The sequence below is a fragment of the Equus caballus genome, chromosome 28 (genome assembly GCF_041296265.1).
Source record: "Equus caballus isolate H_3958 breed thoroughbred chromosome 28, TB-T2T, whole genome shotgun sequence".
Lineage (NCBI taxonomy): Eukaryota > Metazoa > Chordata > Mammalia > Perissodactyla > Equidae > Equus > Equus caballus.
This window is the reverse complement of record NC_091711.1, coordinates 29475118-29497828: the sequence shown is the minus strand read 5'-3', so window position 1 is coordinate 29497828 and position 22711 is coordinate 29475118. Positions and strand designations below refer to the sequence as shown.

The 22711-nt window shown below is 34.0% G+C and overlaps 1 protein-coding gene across 41 annotated transcripts in view; it reads left to right on the top strand.

Annotated features, from left to right (window-relative positions):
* Positions 1 to 22711, top strand: part of ANKS1B (ankyrin repeat and sterile alpha motif domain containing 1B) — a 1028420-nt gene that overhangs the window by 164918 nt on the left and 840791 nt on the right. For all 41 annotated transcript variants that reach the window (XR_011433608.1, XR_011433612.1, XR_011433607.1 and 38 more), the window contains 4 exons: positions 4913 to 4988; positions 6754 to 6855; positions 10220 to 10333; positions 11538 to 11704. Coding sequence is in view for 30 of the 41 variants with exons in the window: in XM_070254099.1 (XP_070110200.1) it covers positions 4913 to 4988; positions 6754 to 6855; positions 10220 to 10333; positions 11538 to 11704 (459 nt within the window). In the remaining 11 variants the exon portion in view is untranslated. The remainder of the gene's footprint in view (positions 1 to 4912; positions 4989 to 6753; positions 6856 to 10219; positions 10334 to 11537; positions 11705 to 22711) is intronic.

The following is a 22711-nucleotide window of genomic DNA, read 5'->3' as shown; positions in this document are numbered from 1 at the left end:
TGGGTAACTAGGTAGTGATGGTGTCATATTATGCTGGTGATTTAACTGTGTGTGTTTCTTATAGGTTTCTGTTATTAATACTTCAACAGTTAAGGTACTAGCATAACATTAAGCCAGTTGGATTTTATTTGATTGTTAAAGGAAATGAAAGTGAAATTACAGAAAATTAATAATAAAGAGTACAAGTTACCAGCTTGAAGCTGTTAAAGATGCAAAACTGAGTTAAGGTACAGTTTTTGCTCTCAGAGTGCTTATAGTGGCAGGAGAAATATGTGCCTAAATGGACAGATTACATTTTGATAATCCATTTACTCTCCTACTTCCCTAGATGATTATTTTAAAATTTCTCCTCTTTCCAAAACTTCAGCGTTTCCCTCCCTGTTATCTTTCTGTGATCATGGCTTTGCTTTTACTTCACAAGAAAACAGAAGCAATCACATATTTCTACCACCACATTTGCCAATGCACATGTATCTGCTTTCCTTCCTGGTGCTTTAAATGAACTTTTTAGGTTTATTTCTAACGCAGGCTCTTCTACTCGTGCACTGGATCCTACTCCCTCTTGTCTACTTGGGATATAATGCTCTGGAAAAATACCTCTCCCTTTAATGCCACGTTTCCCCCTCTCAACTGTATCATTCCCATAAGAACACAAAGATGTTGTAATATTTCCCATCTTAACAAAAAAACGCCATTTTCTTGAACCCACATTTTCCTCTACTTGTTACCCCCTTTCTCTGACCTTTTTCATGCAGCATATTTAGAAAGAGTTGTTTTGTATCAACTTTTTCCCCTCCATTCTCTCTTGAAGCCCCTCTGGCTCCCTCAGCTCTATTAAAAGTCTTTTTTTTTCCCCCTTTTGGTGAAGGTGACTAATGACAGCCATATTGTTAGATCCAACAGCCAATTCTTAGTCCTAATCTTACTTGATTTATTATTAGCAAAGTTGATATCTCCCTCCTCTTTGAAATGCTTTTTTTCTTTTGACATCTGAGACACCACAGTCTCTTGATTCTCATTTCCTTCACTGGCTGTTCCTTCTCAGTCTTACTTCAGGTGGAGCCTAAGACCTTGAATGCCTGCCATTCAGCCTGGCAGCTAGATAAATTTGCCAGGCCTCACAAAGCTGTTATCCCTAGGGGTTGCTCACAAGTTAAGCCTTTCTGTTTTCTGTCCTCCTTTGTAAAGTCATACCCCTCTCTCCTGAGCCAGGCTTTATTTTCATTCCTCTGTAACCCACTGTAATAGCTATTGCCACAATACTGCTACATAACAAACACAGAAACCTCAGTGACGTACAATAGTAAGCAATAACATTTTTTTTCTCATTCACATGTTTGCAGGTCAGCTGGGGAAGTTCTGTTTCATACTTTAAGTTAGCCTGGGCAACTCTGCTCCATGTGTCTGTTGTCTTCCTCCTAGGACTAGCCAGTGCATGGCCTAAGCATAAGAGAGCAAGTCCAACCAAGCAAGCACAATTTGGGCCTCGTTTGCATCATGTCACTTACCATCCTTTGCCTAAAAGAAGTCTCAAAGCCAAGCCCCAAAAGGGTAGGGAGATATTCTCCACTCCTATAGGTGGAAAGAACTGTAGTCATATGACAGAGGGGCCAATAGTGTAATCTATCATGTCCCTATTCCATGGTTACCTGCTCTCATCTTCCTGATCTCTAAACATCAGAGTGTCCTAGGGCTTAGTACTCAGATCTCTTTTCTTCTCTATCTGTGTTTACTTCCTAGTTGACCTTATCGGGTCTCTTGGCTTCAAATGACGTCTTTACCTGACAAATACAAGTTTATTTATTCATCCTGGACCTCACTCTGAACTCTAAATTAGGTGTGTAATTGCGTACTAACATTTCTATTTGATGACTAATGGGTGTTCAAACTCAACATTTCTAAAACTGAACATTTAGCTTCTATAACCCCTTGTCCCCAAATTTGCCCATCTTCCAATCTTTCCCACTTCAGCAAAAGGCATCACTATGCTTCTAGTTGTGTGGCCCCAAAACTTCAGGATTTCTTTCACATTTTACACTTAGTTCCTTAGCAAATCCTATTGGCTTTGTGCTCAAACTATATCCATTTTCATATTTTCATTCCCTTCGCTATTACCACCATAGCCCAAGTCCTGATCATCTCCTGCCTCCTAACTGGTTCCCCTGTTTCTTCCTTTGCCTCTGTATTAGTCTGCTCGGGATGCCATAACAAAATATCATAGACTAGGTGGCTTAAACGACAGACATTTATTTTCTCACAGTTCTAGAGGCTAGAAAGTCTGAGATCAAGGTCCTGGCTGATTCTGTTCTTTGTGAGAACTCTCTTCCTGGCTTGTACATTGCCGCCTCCTCGCTGTGTCCTCACATGGCCTTTCTTCTGTGAACAAACAGAATGAGAGAGAGAGTGAGCTCTCTGGTGTCTCTTCCTCCTTTTATAAGGGCACTAATCCCGTCTGTTTTTAAAATAGGTTTTCTAATTGTTTTTTTAGTAGTAATGATAACACTTGTCATTACTTTTTAAGTTAATAATAAGACTTTTTAAATCTTTAAATCTTTAAAGATTTATTTATTTAACATTCCTAATAACCCTATTCCATTTTTAATATTTTTTTAATTTACAGAATATTACAGAATTAATATTACAGAATATTACAGAATAGGGATTCTACTGCTTTTCATCCTTGTATTTTTAAATATTGTTTAGTATTTAAGAATTTTAAATTGTGTTATTCTAGGAAGGGTTTTTCTAATTTTAAGTCCAAAATTTTGTGAAAACTTGAAGGAAATCAAATTAGTAATCAGACAATTGGTTGAAAAACACAGAAAGAATGAGAAGAATTAGGTTATTTCAAAGGATATTTTCCAGGGAATGGCAAAAATAAATTACTTATGCCCCACATTGAAATGTTTTTCTGTTAAGGAGCTAAATAAGTTTTCTGTTTCTTTCTCCTTCTGAACAGTGCTGTATATTTATAAATTATAATTTTTATTTCTATTTTTATGAATGTCTATACACATCATGCCAGTAAAATTATAATTCATGTGCATTTAAGTCATGCCTTTTGGAATGTAAATTCAGATCACATTGATCCTCAGCCTTCCTAGTAATGCATTCATATACCACTTTGGATTGGGTTAATTATAGAATTGGATTTTATTAATCAAAGAAGTTATTACATTATATATTATTTATAATGATATTTCTATTTTGGATTGAGATTAAAAATTCTACATTAGAGATCACTTTTAGTATAAGGGGACAAAATTTCAATAATGACACTATTCAATTCAACACACACACACACACACTCTCTGCAGGCCTGTTAGACATTTGTTAAATTCTTGGAGAAAAAGAAAAAGTTGAACACTCAACATTGGTATAGCTCAGGATGTTTCCTCTTTGAAATCTTCCTTGATCCTCCTCAAGGCAGAAACTAATCTTTCCCTGCATTCTCACAAATTCTGTTACATGCTGTGTTCCTCCCTTCCTCTGCCTTTTGTCCTCAAAAGAATTCTTTTTTTTTTTTTTTTTTTAAAGATTTTATTTTTTCCTTTTTCTCCCCAAAGCCCCCCGGTACATAGTTGTGTATTCTTCGGGTTGTGGCATGTGGGACGCTGCCTCAGCGTGGTCTGACGAGCAGTGCCATGTCCGCGCCCAGGATTCGAACCGACGAAACACTGGGCTGCCTGTAGCGGAGCACGCGAACTTAACCACTCAGCCACGGGGCCAGCCCCCTCAAAAGAATTCTTAAATGTCTACATTTTCAAGGTACTTTGCTAGGCATCATGGATATAGTGATGAAAAAATGTGTGTGGTCTACATTTCCACTAAGTATATAGTTTACTAGGAGAAATAGATAATCACATAACATTGTAATGTGCATCATAAGTGCTATGATGAGGAAATTATAAATTTATGTGAAGCACACAGGAAAAGCACTAGACTTCAGGAACCAGTGACGTCTTCTTAAATGAAGTTATATTTGAGATTTGACACAGTATGAGTCAGTAGTTCTCAAAGTGTACTCCCTAGACTCTCAGAATCATCGGAGAACTTGTTAGGAATGGAAATTCTCAGGACTCATCCCAGGCTACTGAACCAGAAACTCTGGGGGTATGGCAAAGAAATCTGGTTTTTGACAAGCTCTCTGGGCGCTTCCAATTTATGCTGAAGATTGAGAACTAGTGGTATAGTGACGACGACATAAGGAGGGCTAGGAATTAGATTCTGCCAAGCAGAGAGACCAGGCTTTGAGATCCTTGGGGAAGAAAACAGAGAATTACACCATGCAAAAATATTCTATATGCCTAGAGCTTAGGGTATGAGGTTTGGGGGAGAGTTGGAGTGGGCAAGAGAGGATTTTGAGAGGAAAGTAGGGAGAGGATCATCCAGGTTTTGTAATCTACATTAGCTTGTTTAGATTTCATTTATCATAAATATTTATTTATACATCTGTCTCCTCAAATAGAATGTGAATATTACAAGAGTCAGGATCATATTTCCATATCTCAAAACACCCCTCAACTATTCTCAGCATATAATATGTTGATGTTTAATAAATGCAAGCAATGCGTGAATTGAGTGAACTCATTGGATACTCACAAAAGCTCCTTGAGGTGGACATCACTACTCTTATTTTATGCTTGAGAACAACCAAGGCTAGGAGAAGGTGAGAGGCTTCCCAACATAACACGGTCAAATGGCTATTCAGAAGCAGAGGTGTTTCACAGACCCAAGCTTTTGAATGTTATTTATAGAATCTCTTCCTTATTCCGCACTAACCTTTGTGTCAGGGATTGCTCAAATTATAGAGAATATATATGAATACATAAAATTACAGAATTTTTTTAACCTGTTAGCATTCCTAACGCAACTGTGCTTCTTTCTCTCTTTTCTTTTCTTTTTTTTCCAGACAGAAAAGGGGAGTGCACTTCATGAAGCAGCTTTGTTTGGAAAGGTGGATGTTGTGAGAGTTCTGTTAGAAACAGGTAACTATCATGATTCTCCATGGAGCTTATTCTGCGAAATACAGTTTCTATTTGAAGAGTAGACAAAGGAAAATGACAGTTTTTTTTCCACAATCACCCTTATTTCTTGCCTTCATTCCATTTTGCAGATTTCTATTTATAGCATGTAGAATTGCGCCTCACTGTTTAGATTAAATTGATATAAATGTGTGCCTTCCTTTACTCAGTAGATATGTTAGTAAAAAGCTCTTGGAAATGGAAACTTTATGCATTTAAATCACATCAAAATATATTAGAGGAGCGACCAAAAGGAAAAAAAAAATCTCTGCCTTCTACAAGAGGGAGGAATTGATCCCTGTGAAGTTATGACAGTTGCTTGGCTTATTAAAGAACATAATACTTTCCCTAGGTTTTTATATTGTGAACTGTAGTAAACAGAAATTAGAGTACTCTATCCTTAAAGTAAGTTCTCCTTCTAGTTACTGTATCAGCTAAGTAGCTATTGTTTGTAAGCTGCAGTGATTTAAAGGGAACCTTTTAGAGGGAATGCTTTGAAGGAACAACAAAGTAGGCTTCTTTGTGCTCATATTTATATTCTGATTGAAATGAAATAAAATTGGAACTGAGGTGAGATTTTTTTTTAAGATCAAAAGGCATGGGTTCAAATTCATGCTTGTAGAAATTGATGTGAGTCTTTTGAGTTATGGACTATATTTAGTGTGTTTATTTTCCTCAGTAAAAAAATAAAATGGAAAACATTAGCAAGACTATTGCATTATACAATTACAGACTATTACATATTCAAATTATACAAAGACTGTGCTTATACAAAGTAAAAATTTCGTGTATATTAATTTTGATATGTAACACGGTGATATAATAAATGATTTGAGGTAACCAATTAAATATGTGCTGGTCACATATCCCTACACAAATTTAAGCAAGTAGTTAATAATCTTATTATGATAAACTAATATTTGAGGCCAGATTCTGAAAACTGACTTTGTTTGCAGTTAGATGTTTGGAATGTTTATAAACTTTTTTGGGGCATTGAAAACTATTTGCTACATGAAAATAAGTTCTTGAGTACAATAAATATTTTCAGAATTAAAATAATTTTAAAGATGTTTCAGTTACACGCTTCAGGAAGTTTTCTCACCAGGTAGATGATGAGTGTTGCTGACATTGAATATAATCTTGTGTAAGTAAATATGGAATATTTGACTGTATTTGGAGAAGTAGTATTTGGAAAATAGTTCAAAATAATCATACTTTTTCAATTTTGAAGAATACTCAAGTATTCTAAGACTGTTCTTATATTACTTACATGGTACATTATTATAATTTAAAAATATTTTTACCACGTTACAGAGAATATATAAATCATATGACCATTGTCCTTTAGGATTTCACATTCTGAATCAGTAGTATTTTTCAGCTTTATGGTGTAATATTTACTTAACTAGCTATAATCATTTAGTTAACTAGCTATAACCTAAACTAGCTATAATCCAAAAAAGCAATCTTAATGATTGGGCCAGCACCTTAAAGAGTTAATTCATTATCAGGAATATTCCTAATCTTTGGTAGCACACGACCCCATCTTCTTTCTTACTAAAATTGTGTGTGTGTGTGTGTGTGTTTGTGTGTGTAGAGCTTAATTAAAAAAAAATCACTTTCAGTGCTTGGTTTGTATATGTTTGAAATTAGAGCAGTTATATATTGACAGTATCTTCTGATGACACTCCAGTGGTATACATCTAGTGGGTATTTCTTTTTCTTTCAGGAATTGATGCCAACATAAAGGATAGCTTAGGTAGAACTGTCTTAGACATTCTGAAAGAACATCCATCTCAGAAATCTCTCCAGATTGCAGCACTCTTACAAGGTAAACAATACTGAATGATGGATGAGCTTGCCTTAAAGTTAATATTAAATTAAAACTGCATAGTTTTCTCTTGGATTTTGAGTTAATATTTACTTTTGAATTAACTTATTATTTGTATTTTTCTGGTAGACTTTTAAATTAAATAATAGTTCTTTTTAATGTTTTATTTCTGTTTTTCAACTACTCACTATTTTTTTTTTAATGTTTTTTTTATTTTTTCCTTTTTCTCCCCAAAGCCCCCCGGTACATAGTTGTATATTCTTTGTTGTGGGTCCTTCTAGTTGTGGCATGTGGGACGCTGCCTCAGCGTGGTTTGATGAGCAGCGTCATGTTCGCGTCCAGGATTCGAACCAACGAAACACTGGGCCGCCTGCAGCAGAGCACGCAAACTTAACCGCTTGGCCACTGTGCCAGCCCCAACTACTCACTATTTTTTAAAAAGCTAAAGTATTTTTTCACTCACTTGATATTAAAAGGTCTTTTTAAAACCCATGTAGTAGATATGTAGTTATGAACTTAAAGGTAATAAGCCTGTAAAGTGATGATGATGAAGTATTATCTTACATTTGAATAATGCTTTAAGAGTTTTCAGGCATTTTCTATTACTTTGTCTGATTTCTATAACTTTGTAAGGTAGATAAGTCAGATATCATTATTCCCCTTTTTGCACATGAGGGAAACTGAAGCTCCAAGGGACTAAGTGACTTGCTCACACTCATATGTCCTAATCTAAGTGGTAGAGCTAGTACATAAATGCTGGATTAACAACAACAAAATTGTACTTAGCTGAAAGAATACAGATTATTTCCTCCCTAATCCAGTAGTGCAAGATAATTCAGTTTTGCCAGCCTTTGTTTTCGATAAAGGTCATTTAAGTACACTTGTAGTTAGTTGCAGATCTACGGAAGATTTGACAACCATCTAGGCACTACATTTTCATTTGCAGAATCACATACTTCCTCATTTGATGTAAAAATTCTATGAAAAATTTAGATTTAAATGCTTTCCCTTTCTGCTTGGTGATTAGGCCTGCCATGTAGCATGTTCCCTTAAAAACCCAGATGTTTGTCCTTTTCTTTCCAGTTAACTCTTACACTGTTTGGTGGTGATTATCCCCTATAATTGTTACAGGTTGGTTGCAAGTGTAACAGAGGAGGGAGGAGGGCATGGGTTTCATTGCATATCAGTTAGGAACCTGAAGAACAGCTTTGTCCTGCAGGGAGATAAATGAATTAAAACCAAGTTGGGCAGGAGACATGTAGATGCAGGAGTCAACAAAGGCCAAAGAGGAGGTCATTATACTCTTTTCTGTCTTTGTTTCCAAAACCTCTCAGGAAAGTTCAGGCCCCTACAATTTTCTTGTCAATAAAGAAGTTAATTGCAAGTCAAGTGTGTATAGAGATAAACATAGAAGAATACAAGTGTAGCTCTTCATATTAATTAAAATTCAAATCAAGTTGAATGAAAGCTAAAAAATAAAAAAAGTGGTCACAACATTTTTATAAGTCTTTCCCCCTCTGGGTACTTTATATTTCATGCTGGACTTTTGCCTCTATCTAAACTGTAAAAAAACAGGCTTGTGCACAAATGCGTCTTTTGGGGAGAATCAAAATAAATGTCATCCACCAAAAAGGGGAGATGACATAATTACAGTCAGTTTTTAACATACTGCATTGGTTCAACTTAGAGGAAAATCTTACTATGTAGAAGTAACTATCTATGTTCTCTTAAATGGTCAAGATTCATTAAATATGCCAATTTGTGACACAGTATATGGGACATCTTTGAATTTTTTTAATTGTTGGCAAATTTTAGAATGTGAGCCCCATCATCTATATTTTTTGCATTTCTGGATTTCAAGTCACTAGTACATTTTAAATCTTATGAAAAAGTTTGTTATTGCAATAAAGATGATTTATAGTAGATAAAATTACTATTTGTGTCCTGGAGGAGGAATTCAATTTACATAGTTACTGCATGGGTCAAAAATTGTAAGTTGCTTTCTTTTCCTGGTAGAATTTGCCTAGTAGAATTGCCCTTAGGTAGAAACTATTTGGATGGTTTGATATCACAAGTGGTTGGCATGAGAGCACAACTTAACTGAATTTTAACAACTTAACTGAATTTTAGGAAAAAGTTTCCTTCTGAATAAAGAAATGCAAGTAAATGATCCCTATGAGGAGGAATCTACTGGTTTAATCCTTTATGGAGGCTAGAAACTAGCCACTTGGGCTGAGTGCTTTTGGCAGATAGCAGGTGTATTCCGTTTAGATCATGTACTTTTGGTCCACACTGTGTTTCCATAAGAATTGAACTAGCTTTCAACATTTAAAAATCTAGGATTTCAGCTAAAACTCCAGAGTCTCAAAAAAATGCAGACTTTTGTTTTGCTTCATTGCCGACCTTTAGATAGGGCGCTTGCTCTCTGGTTAACCATGCTCCACAGGCTTTCTGTTCTTTCTATACTATTGAGGCTGAATGTTAGTTGACATTTATCCGTGCATTCAGATTCTGTTTTCCTTGTGATTAAGAGAAAAGTGAGATGTTTCTCGTCCCATATCTATCTGACTCTGCTGCTTATTAGCTGTATGGACGTGGCCAAGTTAATAATCCTTCTCATTTAGTTGTCATCTTTACAACTAAGATAGTAGTAGTGCCTGTGTCATAGTTTTGTGAGGATTAAATGAGTTAATTGATATTAAATACTTAGAACACTGCTGGGTACATAAATTTTAGCTGCTAATACTATTATTATTATGTCTTCATCAAAATTGGAAAAATGAGAGATAGGCTGAGTATGGGACATTACTTCAAGAATAGTGGGAAAGAACTTTATTTCTTTGTGGACATAAAGTTCAATACGCAATTATCCTTGTCTTATAAGATTATAATACCATTATAAAATAAACTAGTCTCTCTTCATTCATTTATGTTATCTGACTGGCTGTTGTATCCATTTGGATCTGACATCCCTGTTTAGGGATCAAGTCTATTCAAAGCATCTTTCAGAGAGTTTTAAATCTTCAGGAAGAATATATTTAAGCAAACTAAGGATGTTATTGCATCTTCATCAGGTGAATTTGTTTTTAAGGAAAGAGTGTGACAAGTTTAGTTTTCAGAAAAAGGGTTCATGAATCTCTTCCAAAGTATCTTTTTCACTTTAATTAAAAAGCTTTAAACTAATAGCTCATCATGAAGTTCTTTTGGTTCATTTGGTTTTTTGAAGTTCTTTTAAAAATTTAGGATATATCTAGGATATGAAGGTACGAATGAAAAAATGATCACCAGAAGAAGACATAAAGTTTAGTTAAGATTTTAAAAGAAATGAATTTAAGTATGTAATTTCAAAAACTTATACACGCAGAATATTTAGAAGGCATGGGAAGATCAACAGTCCTCGAAGAACATGTGCAGGAAGATACAACACCAGAAACACACATTTCATCTCCTGTTGAGTCTCCTTCTCAAAAGACCAAAAGTGAGTAGCTTGTTATAAAGCCCTTGAAATGATTCTAGACTTCTATGTACAAATTTGTACAAGAAGGCTAACATTTGTGAAAATTTCAAGTGTATTAAGTTATATCTTATACTCTTTATTTTATCTATTTATTCAGTCAACTTTTACTGAGCTCCTGCTATTTGTCGGGCACTTTTCTTCGCCTTTAGATACAGCAGTGAGCAAAGTAGATACCAATCCATGCTGTCATGAAATTTACATGGAGTGGTTATTTCATAGTAGATTTTTTTCTAAAATGTGTTTTTTTTTTAATGATTTTATTTTTTCCTTTTTCTCCCCAAAGCCCCCCGGTACATAGTTGTATATTCTTCATTGTGGGTCCTTCTAGTTGTGGCATGTGGGACGCTGCCTCAGCGTGGTTTGATGAGCAGTGCCATGTGCGCGCCCAGGATTCGAACCAATGAAACACTGGGCCGCGTACAGCGGGGTGCGCAAACTTAACCACTCGGCCACGGGGCCAGCCCCAGTCTAAAATGTGTTTTTAATACATAATAATACTATTGATACCTGGATTGTAACTCCTGGAGGTTTTTTAAAGAATAAATTGTAGGTATAAAATACCTTTCTGAGAATGATTAGAAGAATGAATATTTTCATGCAACCTACAAAATATTCATGTTTTCACAGATAATACGTATTATTTATCTGTTCCTTCTGTGTTTTCCCTTATCACATATCATAATTCTAATTTATTCTTACATAATTATTTGTTTCAATAAGTTCTACTATTTCTTTTTATTGAACCTAAGAAATAGGTTCTCAGCACTCTCTCAAATTTGTTAATGAATTGTTGAATGAATTCTGTCAGTGAAGTATAATGCCAATAAAAGATTATTGAAAATTAAATGCTGTTAATAAATGAAGCTTTAGGAAGTGTTAATTCCAGATGCTTTTATGCAACATGTATATGTAAACCTTTAATACTTATTTCCATTTTGAAAAGGAGTAGAAATAGGGAAAATTTGAAATTTCTCTTTGTCTTTTAATATTCTTGTATTAATTATAGTTTGGTGCCTTGTTTTCATCAGAATATTTTCTGATGACTTAATCTTGTTTGCCGTATTTTGACTTCTATCATGATAATCATATTTTTCTTATTTAATGTTAATTTTTAGCAGTAAGTAGCCTTTCTTGAAACTTCTGAAAAAATTTACTCTTCTTACAGGTGAAACAGTGACTGGAGAGTTATCAAAACTCTTGGATGAAATAAAGCTCTGTCAAGAAAAGGATTATTCTTTTGAAGATTTGTGCCATACAATATCAGACCACTACTTAGATAATTTGAGCAAGATTTCAGAGGAAGAACTTGGGAAAAATGGAAGCCAGAGTGTAGTAAGTAAGGGGGGAAAGCAGACAATCCATCTGTCTTTGCCAGTTCAGTGTGTACCTGAGAGGCATGGGATTTGTGCATTATCCTATCTTGGATTCAGCCAGTGTCAAACGTCAAGCTCCCTTTGTTCTTTCCATGATGTCCACTGGTCTTTTATTCTCAATGCATGTGTAGGGGAAGGAATGCTTTGATAAATCCCTTATAGTTTGTGATGATCTTGCTACCGTTAGACTCTCGGAACACATGAATTCATAGTTTCTTTGATTTTGTTCTTTTAGTTTTACTGGGCATAATGATATTGGTTTGCAAAGAAAGAAGAAAACCTTCTTTTGTCTTTCTTCCCCACTTTCTCTGTGAACTGAGTCTAACCCCATCTTTAAGAAGAATGATAGAGCTGAGCCATGTGTGAAGAGTTCCCCAGTCACTCTGTATGTCATAGTAGGAGACAGACATTTTGGAAAGTTCGACCTGCATATTTTTATAATCTTATGCAAATCCCAGGGGATTTGCATGCAACCTACAAGCTCAGAATCTAAGTCATGAGTTAGAGATTCTTGCTCATTTGGATTTTTATATTAATATAATAGCGAGAAAAACTATAGAGAATCAGTCAGTTTAAGATTTGTATATATATTTTGTGCTCTATAGAGGAAAGATTTATAGGGTGCACTGCTATTAAAGGAAATACATTATTGTGTTATGAAAACTTTACTCACTTTTAGAACTTAATTTGTTATAGAAACATTCTTCAAAAGCTAATAATAGAGTGGATTATGTTAAGTATATTTATGAAAACTAAAAAAAAATTGCTAAGTATAGTGACTGTTATGAGAATGTTTACTTCATTTAGTTGCGTAATGTGAGCTGACACCATTTCCCAGGATAGTGCTTGCTAGTCTAGTTCCATGACTAGTCTCACTTCCTAGGCCTGTTTTTGTTTTTCATTTTTGTTTGTTTTTTTTTGCAGTGTCTTGTGTAAAACATCACATTATTGGCTCCAATAAATGCTCTTTATGAATAATTATGATTAATTATATATATACTGAAGTAAATACTTTTAGCTTTTACCAAATGAAATTTTTATATTAATGTAATATTTACTGTAGTTACTTTAGTCAGGACAAAATTCCCTGTTTAAAAATCTAAAACAGATGTATGCTGTCTCCAAATTACAAATCAGTTACATTTCAACATTTCCTTGAAAGTTGGTTATAAATTAAAACATATTTATCCTGCATAAACAGTACATGGTATTTAGGTTTTTAGGTCCATCCCTAAATATTTCTCTAAACTGTCTGCTTCTGGCCCTCTACTTCTAAACCCACAGATTTTTCAAATGCCCTAACTTTCTAGACCAGTGATTTCTAAACTTATCTTGTTGCGTGTACCATTGGTAAACAGATTTTCAGCAAACACCCTTAATGCATTTATTTATAAATTATATATATCTATGACTATTATAAGAATGTATGATGTAAATTATGAGGCATATACTACAAAAGAAATTCAAGTAAGGAAGATAATAAGTGTAAATAGAAGCTTTAATTTTTTTTCTTTTACTCAATGGGTATCTTGTGCACCCTACGGTCTGCACACTCTGCTTGAAGACCATGATTCAAGTTTATAGCTTTCAGGTAATGATGGCAGGGCCTTTTGGCATTGTGAGGGTGACATAATGGGAAAATGATGACCAAACTTTTTTTTTTTTGGTAAGCCGAAGTGTGTTGCAATTGAGCAAGAGAGAAATTAAATGCTCATAAATTGAACATAAGTTTCTTAAAATTCAAGCTCATACTTTCACACAAGCAATCACTCTTTCTTCCTGTGACAAACTTTTGTATTGTGTTCCTTGAAAATATTGTCATATTAAATATTAAAGGTTACATGAGGCAGAAAAACAGGGTACATATGAGTAAGAGCAAGTATTCTATTTATCTGGAATAACAGAGTTTTTAAAGGGGGAAGATGGGAGATAAGATTAGACAGATGGAGGTCAGGTCATGGATGATTTTGAATGTCAGGCTGAGAATTTTGGTATTTTTTTCAGGAAATGAGAAAAATCTAAAGGGTTTCAGGCAGGTAAAAGACATTATTGGAAGTGGTCTTTCAGAAGATTAATCTGATAGAAACTTGTTATTGAATGTTTAAAAAGTAATCCAATTTCTTTGACCCTTCTCCACTGCCTGTGTTTTTTTTGGATTCATTCCCTGTTTTGTTGAATATTTGCTTCCATCCATTCATCAAAAATGTTTTTCCTGAGCTTTGTTGAATTACACTCTCAAATAATGTAAAAACTTAATCAAGTACTTACAGATTGCCTAATATAGATGTTCGTTACCAGGTTGTGTGCTATAGGATTTATAATAGCAATAATGAGACATGGTTCTTGACTTCAAGGAGATCAAAATTCCTATTCCAAGAAATCTTCAGTCACATTGTGCAGTCAAGACTAACATATAAACATATATGTATATTTAGGAGTTGACATTTGTTAGGTACTTGCTATTTGCTGTTCTAATGTTTTATATGATTTAAGCCACTTAATCCTCACAGTAATCCTAACAATGGAGTTATGGATTTGGGAAATGACTCAGCTGGCAAATCTAAGATTCAAACTCAGAAGCAATGTCTTTAATTCTCAGCTACATTTTTCATAATAAACTACCCTGTGGCCAAAGGAAGTTTTTAAAAAGGGAGAGATAAGTGAAGATTTATGGATATTCATTGAAGGAGTCATGGAGGTAGTGGGAGATTAAACTGGGCCTTGCAGGAAGGGGAGATGTACTTTGCGCTTGAGTTGGAATGACTGAATGAATGAATGGGAGAGGATTTTAGCCTACAGAAACAGTATATGCAAAAGCACAGAGGTGAGACATAGCATGTAATTTGAAGAGGATGGTTTGTCATGGAGTTGGTTTTGGAAAGTAGTGGGAAATAAAGTTGGATCAGTGATGATAATATCTAACACTTATGGAACACTTTATATTAACTGATTTAATCCTCACAATAACTCTATGAGATTGGTAATGTTATTCCTCCTGTTTTACAGATGAGAAAATGGAGGCACAGAGAACTTGTATGACTTTCCCAAGTTTATATGTCAAAAGTTTAAAGCTTGTCAAAAGTTTAATATTGATGCTGAGGAGAAAAAACTCTTGAGTAGGAAAGTTCCATCATGAAGGGGACATTTTTGCAAGATAAAGGTGGTAACTGTATGTCAGATGTTTTGGAGAGAGACTCAGATAATGATTCTCAGCAATGGCTATACATTAGACTTATATGGAGAGGCTTCAGAAAATACTGATACCTTCAATACCATGCCAGACCAACTAAATCGAATTATTTTGGGTAGCATTCACTCCTGAGATGATGAGTCTGAACTGAGGTCTTGATAACACCACAGAATTACAGAATTTTAGAGCTATAATTAAATCTCCTACATCTTCTAGTGTCCAGCCTAATTCTCTGACTCTCCCTGTAAAATTCCTAAAAATCTCTTGTATTAGGAGGGTTTTCAGTTTATCATCAAAAAAACCCCTCAAACTATAGTCCAGCCATAGTTTTAAATTACAATTATTTCTATACTATGTTGGAATGTTAAATGTGGAGAAGATTTTTGTTTGTTTATTTTTCATATTACTGGCTGAAGAACAGGCATTCAGGTTCAGTTAAAATTTAATTTTAGTGATTTGAAACATCCAACTTGTTTGTTGTAATATAAAAAATAATTCTAAAAGTAAATTAGAAAAAATAAAAATGTAAGGAAATATGTTTTGTAGCATTCATATCATTAATAAATGTATTTTACGTATTAATGATATGGCTTGAATTTTAGGAGTATTTTAACTATTCTTGGTTTAGTTTAGCTTTTATTACCTATTTTCTTCCAATAGAGGGCACTCTAATTCAGTAATTTAAAATACGAAATCAGACATCTTATGTAAGAACTTTTATTTTTGAATTGGAGGTTTTGGTTTTACTAAAATATTAGCCTTAAGGTGGTAGTTTGAGCAAGTTTAATAATATAAGTGAATTAAAAATTAAATTCTTATTTTGATTGAATGTAAATGCCTGTTCAAATTAAAATTATGTTTTCTTTTGCATAAATTTAAATTCAACAGTCAGTTTGTTTTAAATGATTTTATAATGTGCATATGGAGTCATTTTCTAAGTTGATTTAGGACGTTATATAATCTAGATTGTAAATTTTGCAGAAATATAAATACCTTCACATTTTTAACCAACCCAAGAATATAAAATAATCTGAAAAAAATTTTCTGTTCTCCTCGTTTATTTTTCCAAGTTACATATTCAATTTTCTTCTCCATGTGTATAAACAATGTGGACAGCTCTTAAATGTGAACCCACCATGCCACAGAGAAATTTCATAACATAAAGGTCATTAGAGCAGATTTCAGAATTTAGGTTTCAGGAAAGCATTTTTTTAAGATATAAAAAAGGCATTATTGCCTCATCAGCCCATGCCTCTAAGAAATAAATAAGAAGTTCCAGAGATGAAATGCCTTGTGTGTTTTTTTCTCCTGAGGGAAAACCTAGACACAAGCAGCATCTCAGGCTCATTGTTTGAAAGGGATTACGTTGGCAGGTTTTGCGCAATTTTACTCATCCGGTACACCTCTTCTCTGTTATTTCACTTTCTTTCCAATGCAAAATCTTTAATACACGTAAGCTTTCTGAAGTGTGAGATATTTTACTTTAGTATTTCAAGATTTTAAGATTCAACTTCTCAGTTTATATACCAAGCTTCTATAAACTGCTTGAGAGCACTCTCTGGGAGGGTCTCTGTAGGAAAATATACTTAATTTGGTGCCAAAATTCATCAAGTCTTAAAGGTCAATAGAATCAAATTAGATTGCCTAAAATCCAACTGGTGCTTCTGAAACAAAGTTTACTTTCAAACACATTCTAACACAATTTCTGGAGCTTAATATCAGGAATGCACTAATTTCATAATGGTGAGAGACTTTAGTGGCTATCTCATCCAATTCCCATCAGATTCAGAGTACTCTGGGAAATGAATTTTTTGAAACATAAATAGAGGGTTCTTCCTACAGGATTATAACTGATTCTTTAGCATATATGAATTTTTTAATATTGTAGTTAAATCTTAAGCAGTGGTAACTATTATCTTATTGAGAATATAGTATTCAGAAGACTATTTTTAGCTTCAATAATTCATGTCTTACCTAGTTGAACAAATTTTTTGGAAGGGGTAACTCAAGGCTGCTCTGTACTAAGAACAGGTTTGGATTGTCCTAACAGATTTTTCCAGATTTAGGGAATGCATAGATTCTGTTTACCTATAATAATAATATACATGCACTATGTGTACATGCAAGGAAAAATCCAGAATCAGAATGGTAAGATGTTTGTCTCTCCTGTCACCTCAGGAAGAAATGTTTTACATGTATTGAATCTAGGAAGATCCTCGAGATAAATGGCTACTAGGATAAAAGAGTTGTTTTTCTGAACTTACAACACAGTTGCTTTTGCCTTCCATGACACATGTCTTTCTTCTGTTTTGTCTTGCAGGTATATACATTTTTTTATTACTTATTATAGACTCCTTGATGGTAGGATCTATATTTGATTGATCTCTGTAATTACATCCTGCTTAACACAGTGCCTTGCATGTATTGGTCTCTCAATGAAAGTTCATTGAATGAATAAATGGATAAAAAGACAGACACTGCATGTGAGTGCATATGTTCTTATAAATAAACCATCATCATTGAATAACAAGCTTAATTATTTGGAGATGAATTACAGAGTCCAAGAACAGGTTTTTCCCATCAAGCATGGAGTCTCAACCATCTTTCTTAGGGAGGCAACTTAGTTGGGCAGTTAAGAACGTGAGATTGGGAGTAATTCAGGCTTGTGTTTGCATCCCTGTTCTGCCAGTTACTAGCAGGGTGACCTTTCGAAGTTACTTGGTCTTTCCAAGCCTTAGTTTTCTCATCAGTATTAAAAAAAGTGTAATATGGATTTCTATCAGTCACAGAAAAAGAGCTGTTCTCTTTTGTATTACTGAAAACATGCCATCTTGATTTTTATGTTTCGTAGACTTTGTCTAACTTTGTCTAGACTTCTGAATAAGCGCTCAATGTCAACATGGAGGGGATTTCTCTAGTGAAAAGCTAAATATTCTGTTCTTGGATTGGTTATAGTCAATATTTTACTTTGAAAAAATAATTATCTATCATAATCAGTTCTGCAGATGTTAGGGAGGAATAGCAAACACGGCAAATAGTTGAACTTATATGAAAAATTATCTCAGTAAACGAATATTCTTGGCTCACAGCAAAAACATAGAATTCAATGGGAATTAATATAATATCCTGAATTAGAGTCCTAAAAATTCAGTGGTTTAAGATGGAAGAGGTTTAATTTGGGGGAGTAGTTTATGCAGAAAGTTCTGGAGTCTTTAAATGACCACAACTGCAACGTGAACCAACAGTGAGATGTTGCTGTTGAAAATCAATAAACAGTTGCCATGCTATGATCTCTGAAAATAATTATAATACTAGAAGCTAGCAGTTATTAAGTACTAGGTTTTAACTATGTGCTAGACATCGTGGTAAGCATGTTAAAATCACTATCTCCTTTATTCCTTACAATAGTGCCATGAGGTAGATTTTATTATCCTCAATGTGGAAATCAAGAGTAAAATAACTTGGCCAGGGTTATAGAGCTACCAAAAGGTAAAGCTGGGATCTGGACTTAGGTCTGATGTGGTACTAGGTCATGATCCTAACCCATTAGGTCATTCTCTCTCTCATTAATACCTTCCAGATTGACCTACCCTCACCTTTTCATCATTCCTACCATTTTGCAGGTTCAGAGTCTCATTACCTTTCACCTGAATTATTGCAAGAACCTATTATTCTGTCTACCTGCTTTTGGTCTCCTCTTCATCTACTCCAGTTTATTCTTAAAACTGTTGCCAAATCCATATGCCTGAAGTTCAGTTTTGATCATGTCATCTTCTCAAAACTAGAATGGTCCTCACTCTGAAAATTAAATATAGACTTTTAACCCTGGCATTCAAGGCCAGGCCCTCCGTGTTCTTCATCGTGTATTTGCAGCATTCTCCCATTAATGTGTTAGATAAACATAATATTTTGGTAAAATAGGTTATTCTCAAACACTGTCTGTCTTTCCTTATTATTGCCCATGTTCACAATGCTTCATCCATACATAATTCTTATCCCTATTGTCTCTACTTATTGAAAACCATCCTTAACAAAACCTTTTTTGATCCTCCTATTTAGATTCAACTATTTGGATCGGATACGATTACATTTTATTTATAAATCTGTTAAGATAAATTTCATAGTCTGCTTTGTAGTATTTATGCATGAATCTTCCTTTTTGGCTTTGCTTACAGGCCCTTTCATGATGGGAAATATTAATCTGTGTGTGTGTATCCTTAGCATATTTCCTCACATGCTTAATAAACATTTGTTGAATTGATATGATAAGCCATGGACATCAAAAATTCTGTTTGATAACTGAATTTAGGTACAGACCTATGGGAAGAGCTCTAAATGTAGTCTTTCTAATCTCAGAATAACTTCCTCTGTTGGTTGACATTTCAAATAATGAATGCCTCACCATTTGTTTTGAAGAAGAAATGAAATACTCAGCTAAACTATATTATAAGCTTCTTCATAACATAAAATCACCAACATCTTGGGTCAAGTCGTATCTTTCTTATGCAGTAATATATCTCTTTCACTGATAATAAGGAAATCTTATATTACAAATATTATGTTTGATTCCTGAGAACACATATAAAGGAAATCTACTGTATAGGAACATAACGTCTCATTTATATTATTAATTTTCAAATTCTTCAGTATTCTGTGATAAACATTTTTTGAATTCATCCCTGTTATTCTTTCTGTATAAGTTGAGATGGGTTATTTTTGAGGCTGTTTTTTTTTAGTTAAAAGTAAAGAAAATGGCTTAAGCCAATATCCTGGGATTTTTTCCCTCCCTAATTGTTAATGATTCTTGCTGGTTAGGATGAATAGTTGAATACAACTGTTGTGTAGTACTATTTTGTGCACATTCTTAAAACGTGTTTGACACTAAAATATCTCTCAATGTTATGAGAATTCTGTTAAGGTGTCCAAAGGCAGTAAGCTCCCTTCCTAATAAATTTAAATTTTTATATATTTGAATTTTATGAAGTTTGTGAAGTTATCATTTTATCTACGCTGCAGATAGAAACATCACTTGGTTTTTGTTTTGATATTTTCATTCTCTCTGATCTCTGTATACTCTCTAAATTGAATTTAATCTTCCTAACTGAAGAACTCAGCTACTATGATTTCCCTGAGAATCTCTACTTTACTCTCAGGAAATAATTGTAATGTTTTCTTGAAAGTTTAATAATAATTCAACTTTCTTCGAACCTCACGCTCCAGATAATGTTGAGGTTAATTTTTGACAACTCTCAGCCACATGTCACATTTACCTTGTTCATTTGCCATAATGCACCTAATTTGTAATTCTATTTCAGGGTGCACGTTTGAGAATTCTTGATTCTCTTTTGGAGTAAAGACCTTGGACAACCTGCCATTATAAAAGAATCTCGTTTTGCTTCCTAATGCCAAAGGAAATCAGTCTGAAGCCTCAGCTTAAAGAGAAACGTCAGTGGCAATAATCACTTATCTTTGTGTTCAGGGAAATGTTTTTCACCTTGAAGAGCAAATTAAGTCTAATGGAATAGTGGACTAGTGACCCAGAAAAAATTACTGAAATTGCTCGAACATATTTTATCATGAGAGCGTTTGGGACATGACTACTGAATAATGGAATTCATTCAGCATCTAACAGCTAAAGAATTAGGATTACAAAGTCAATAACAGTACATGAAAAAGATACTGTGTGGCCTGCTTCAGTCTCAGGCTTAGATTTTTTTAAATTGTCTCATGTTATTTTCACTTTCCTTTGCTAAAATTTTCATTTTAACCGTCTATGTTTTTTAAAGCTCCAATGTTTTGGTTGCTTAGAGTTTCACAACAGTTTCATTTAGTTGATAGCTGCCAGTCTATGCTATCAAATAATTAATAATGAGAAACAAAGCCTTAATTTGGGGAAAGAATGAGGTGGTCAAGAAGATGAATTTGATGGGAAATGAAAATCTCTAAAAAGAACAAAGATAATGAACCAGTGAGAAGTGTCTATCAATAAAGTGCAAATGGCTTGCTACCAAAATAAATGAGACAAATATTAACATGTTATCTCTTTTCCTAAAATGGTTCATTCTATGTTGCTGAAATAAATTTATTCTAGCCTTGAAGATTACCTGTTAGCTCTATAATCCTATTCGTACTTAGCTTGGTGTTACTTCCTAAACATTTAAAGTATCTTTACAGTCACAGTTATTATTAATATCCTCATGTACTGAGTCCCTGCATTAAAGAATTATACTAGTTTCTTAAATAACATATATTTGTAACTTGGAGTGGCATTATAGTGTAGAGAATGGGAATTTTGAACTCAAAGAGACTCGTATTTGGATCCCAACTCCGCTCCTTAGATAAATACTACCCTGATCTTTATATTTCTCATCTGAAGAATACTGTTTCTAAAAAGTCTTTCTCACCTCGACCTACTGAATCAGAGTGTCTGGAGGTGGATTATTTTTAATAAAACTCCCTAGGTCATTCTTATGCTCAATGATTTGTACATACTACACTAGAACATTTTTAAAATGTTGATAGACAGTCAGACCCACTTTCTTCCTACCCACACAGATCTGTGGATCTCAGATTCCAATGATCTGACCCTAATTTGCTTTTGCCTTCTTTTTCTGCTCCTATTCATGAAATTTGATTGGTCATTAGGGCAAAATAACTTACCTTTTAAGGATTAGTTTTCTATTTCTGTGAAAAACGCGCTTGGAATTTTGGTAGGGATTGCGTTGAATCTATAGATGGCTTTGGGTAGTATGGAACTTTTAACGATATTAATTTTTCTCATCCATTAACCAGAATATATTTTCATTCGTTTCTCTTCTTCAATTTCTTTCATCAAAGCGTTGTAGTTTTCAGTGTACAGATCTTTCACCTCCTTGGTTAAATTTATTCCTAAGTATTTTATTGTTTTTGATGCTATTGTAAATAGGATTTTATTTATTTCTTTTTCAGATGTTTTGTTGTTAGTGTGTAGAAATGCAACTGATTTCTGTATGTTGGTTTTGTATCCTGCAACTTTACTGAATTTGTTGATTAGTTCTAACAGTTATTTTCTGGAGTATTTAGGATTTTCTATATGTGAGATCATATCATCTGCAAACAAAGACAATTTTACTTCTTCCTTTTTGATTTGGATGCCTTTTATTTCTTTTTCTTGCCTAATTGTTCTGGCTATGACTTCTAGTACTGTGTTGAATAGTAGTGTTGAGGGTGGGCACCCTTGTGTTGTTCCTGATCTTAGAGGAAAAGCTTTCAACCTTTCACTTTTGAGTATGATATTAGTTGTGGGCTTCTCATGTATGACCTTTATTATGTTGAAGTGTTCCTTCTATACCCAAGTTGTTGAGTGTTTTTATCATGAAAGGATGTTATATTTTGTCAAATGCTTTTTCCACATCTATTGAGATAATCATGCCATTTTTACCTTATATTCTATATAACTTATCTTTTAATAATTCTTTTTTAAATAATTCTTTCATACTTGAAATTAGATGGACATGGTGTTAAAGTACAAAATAAAGTATAAAGTGGTATTCAAAAGAATATATTATCATTCTTATGATGCTTTCATTTTCAATTCTTCAAACTCATAGAGTAATTCACTGCTGCTCACTTGACCCTTAAAGTTCTGTCTTTTCCTTCACAACCTCCCCCTCCCTATCTGCTTCTCCCTCCCTCTCTCCTCATTTAAATAAAACTGTATAATAAGAATGAAATTGTGAACCCAACTACAATGTTTTATTTTTTATTATCTTTCTCAAGTGCCTGTTATCATTCCTA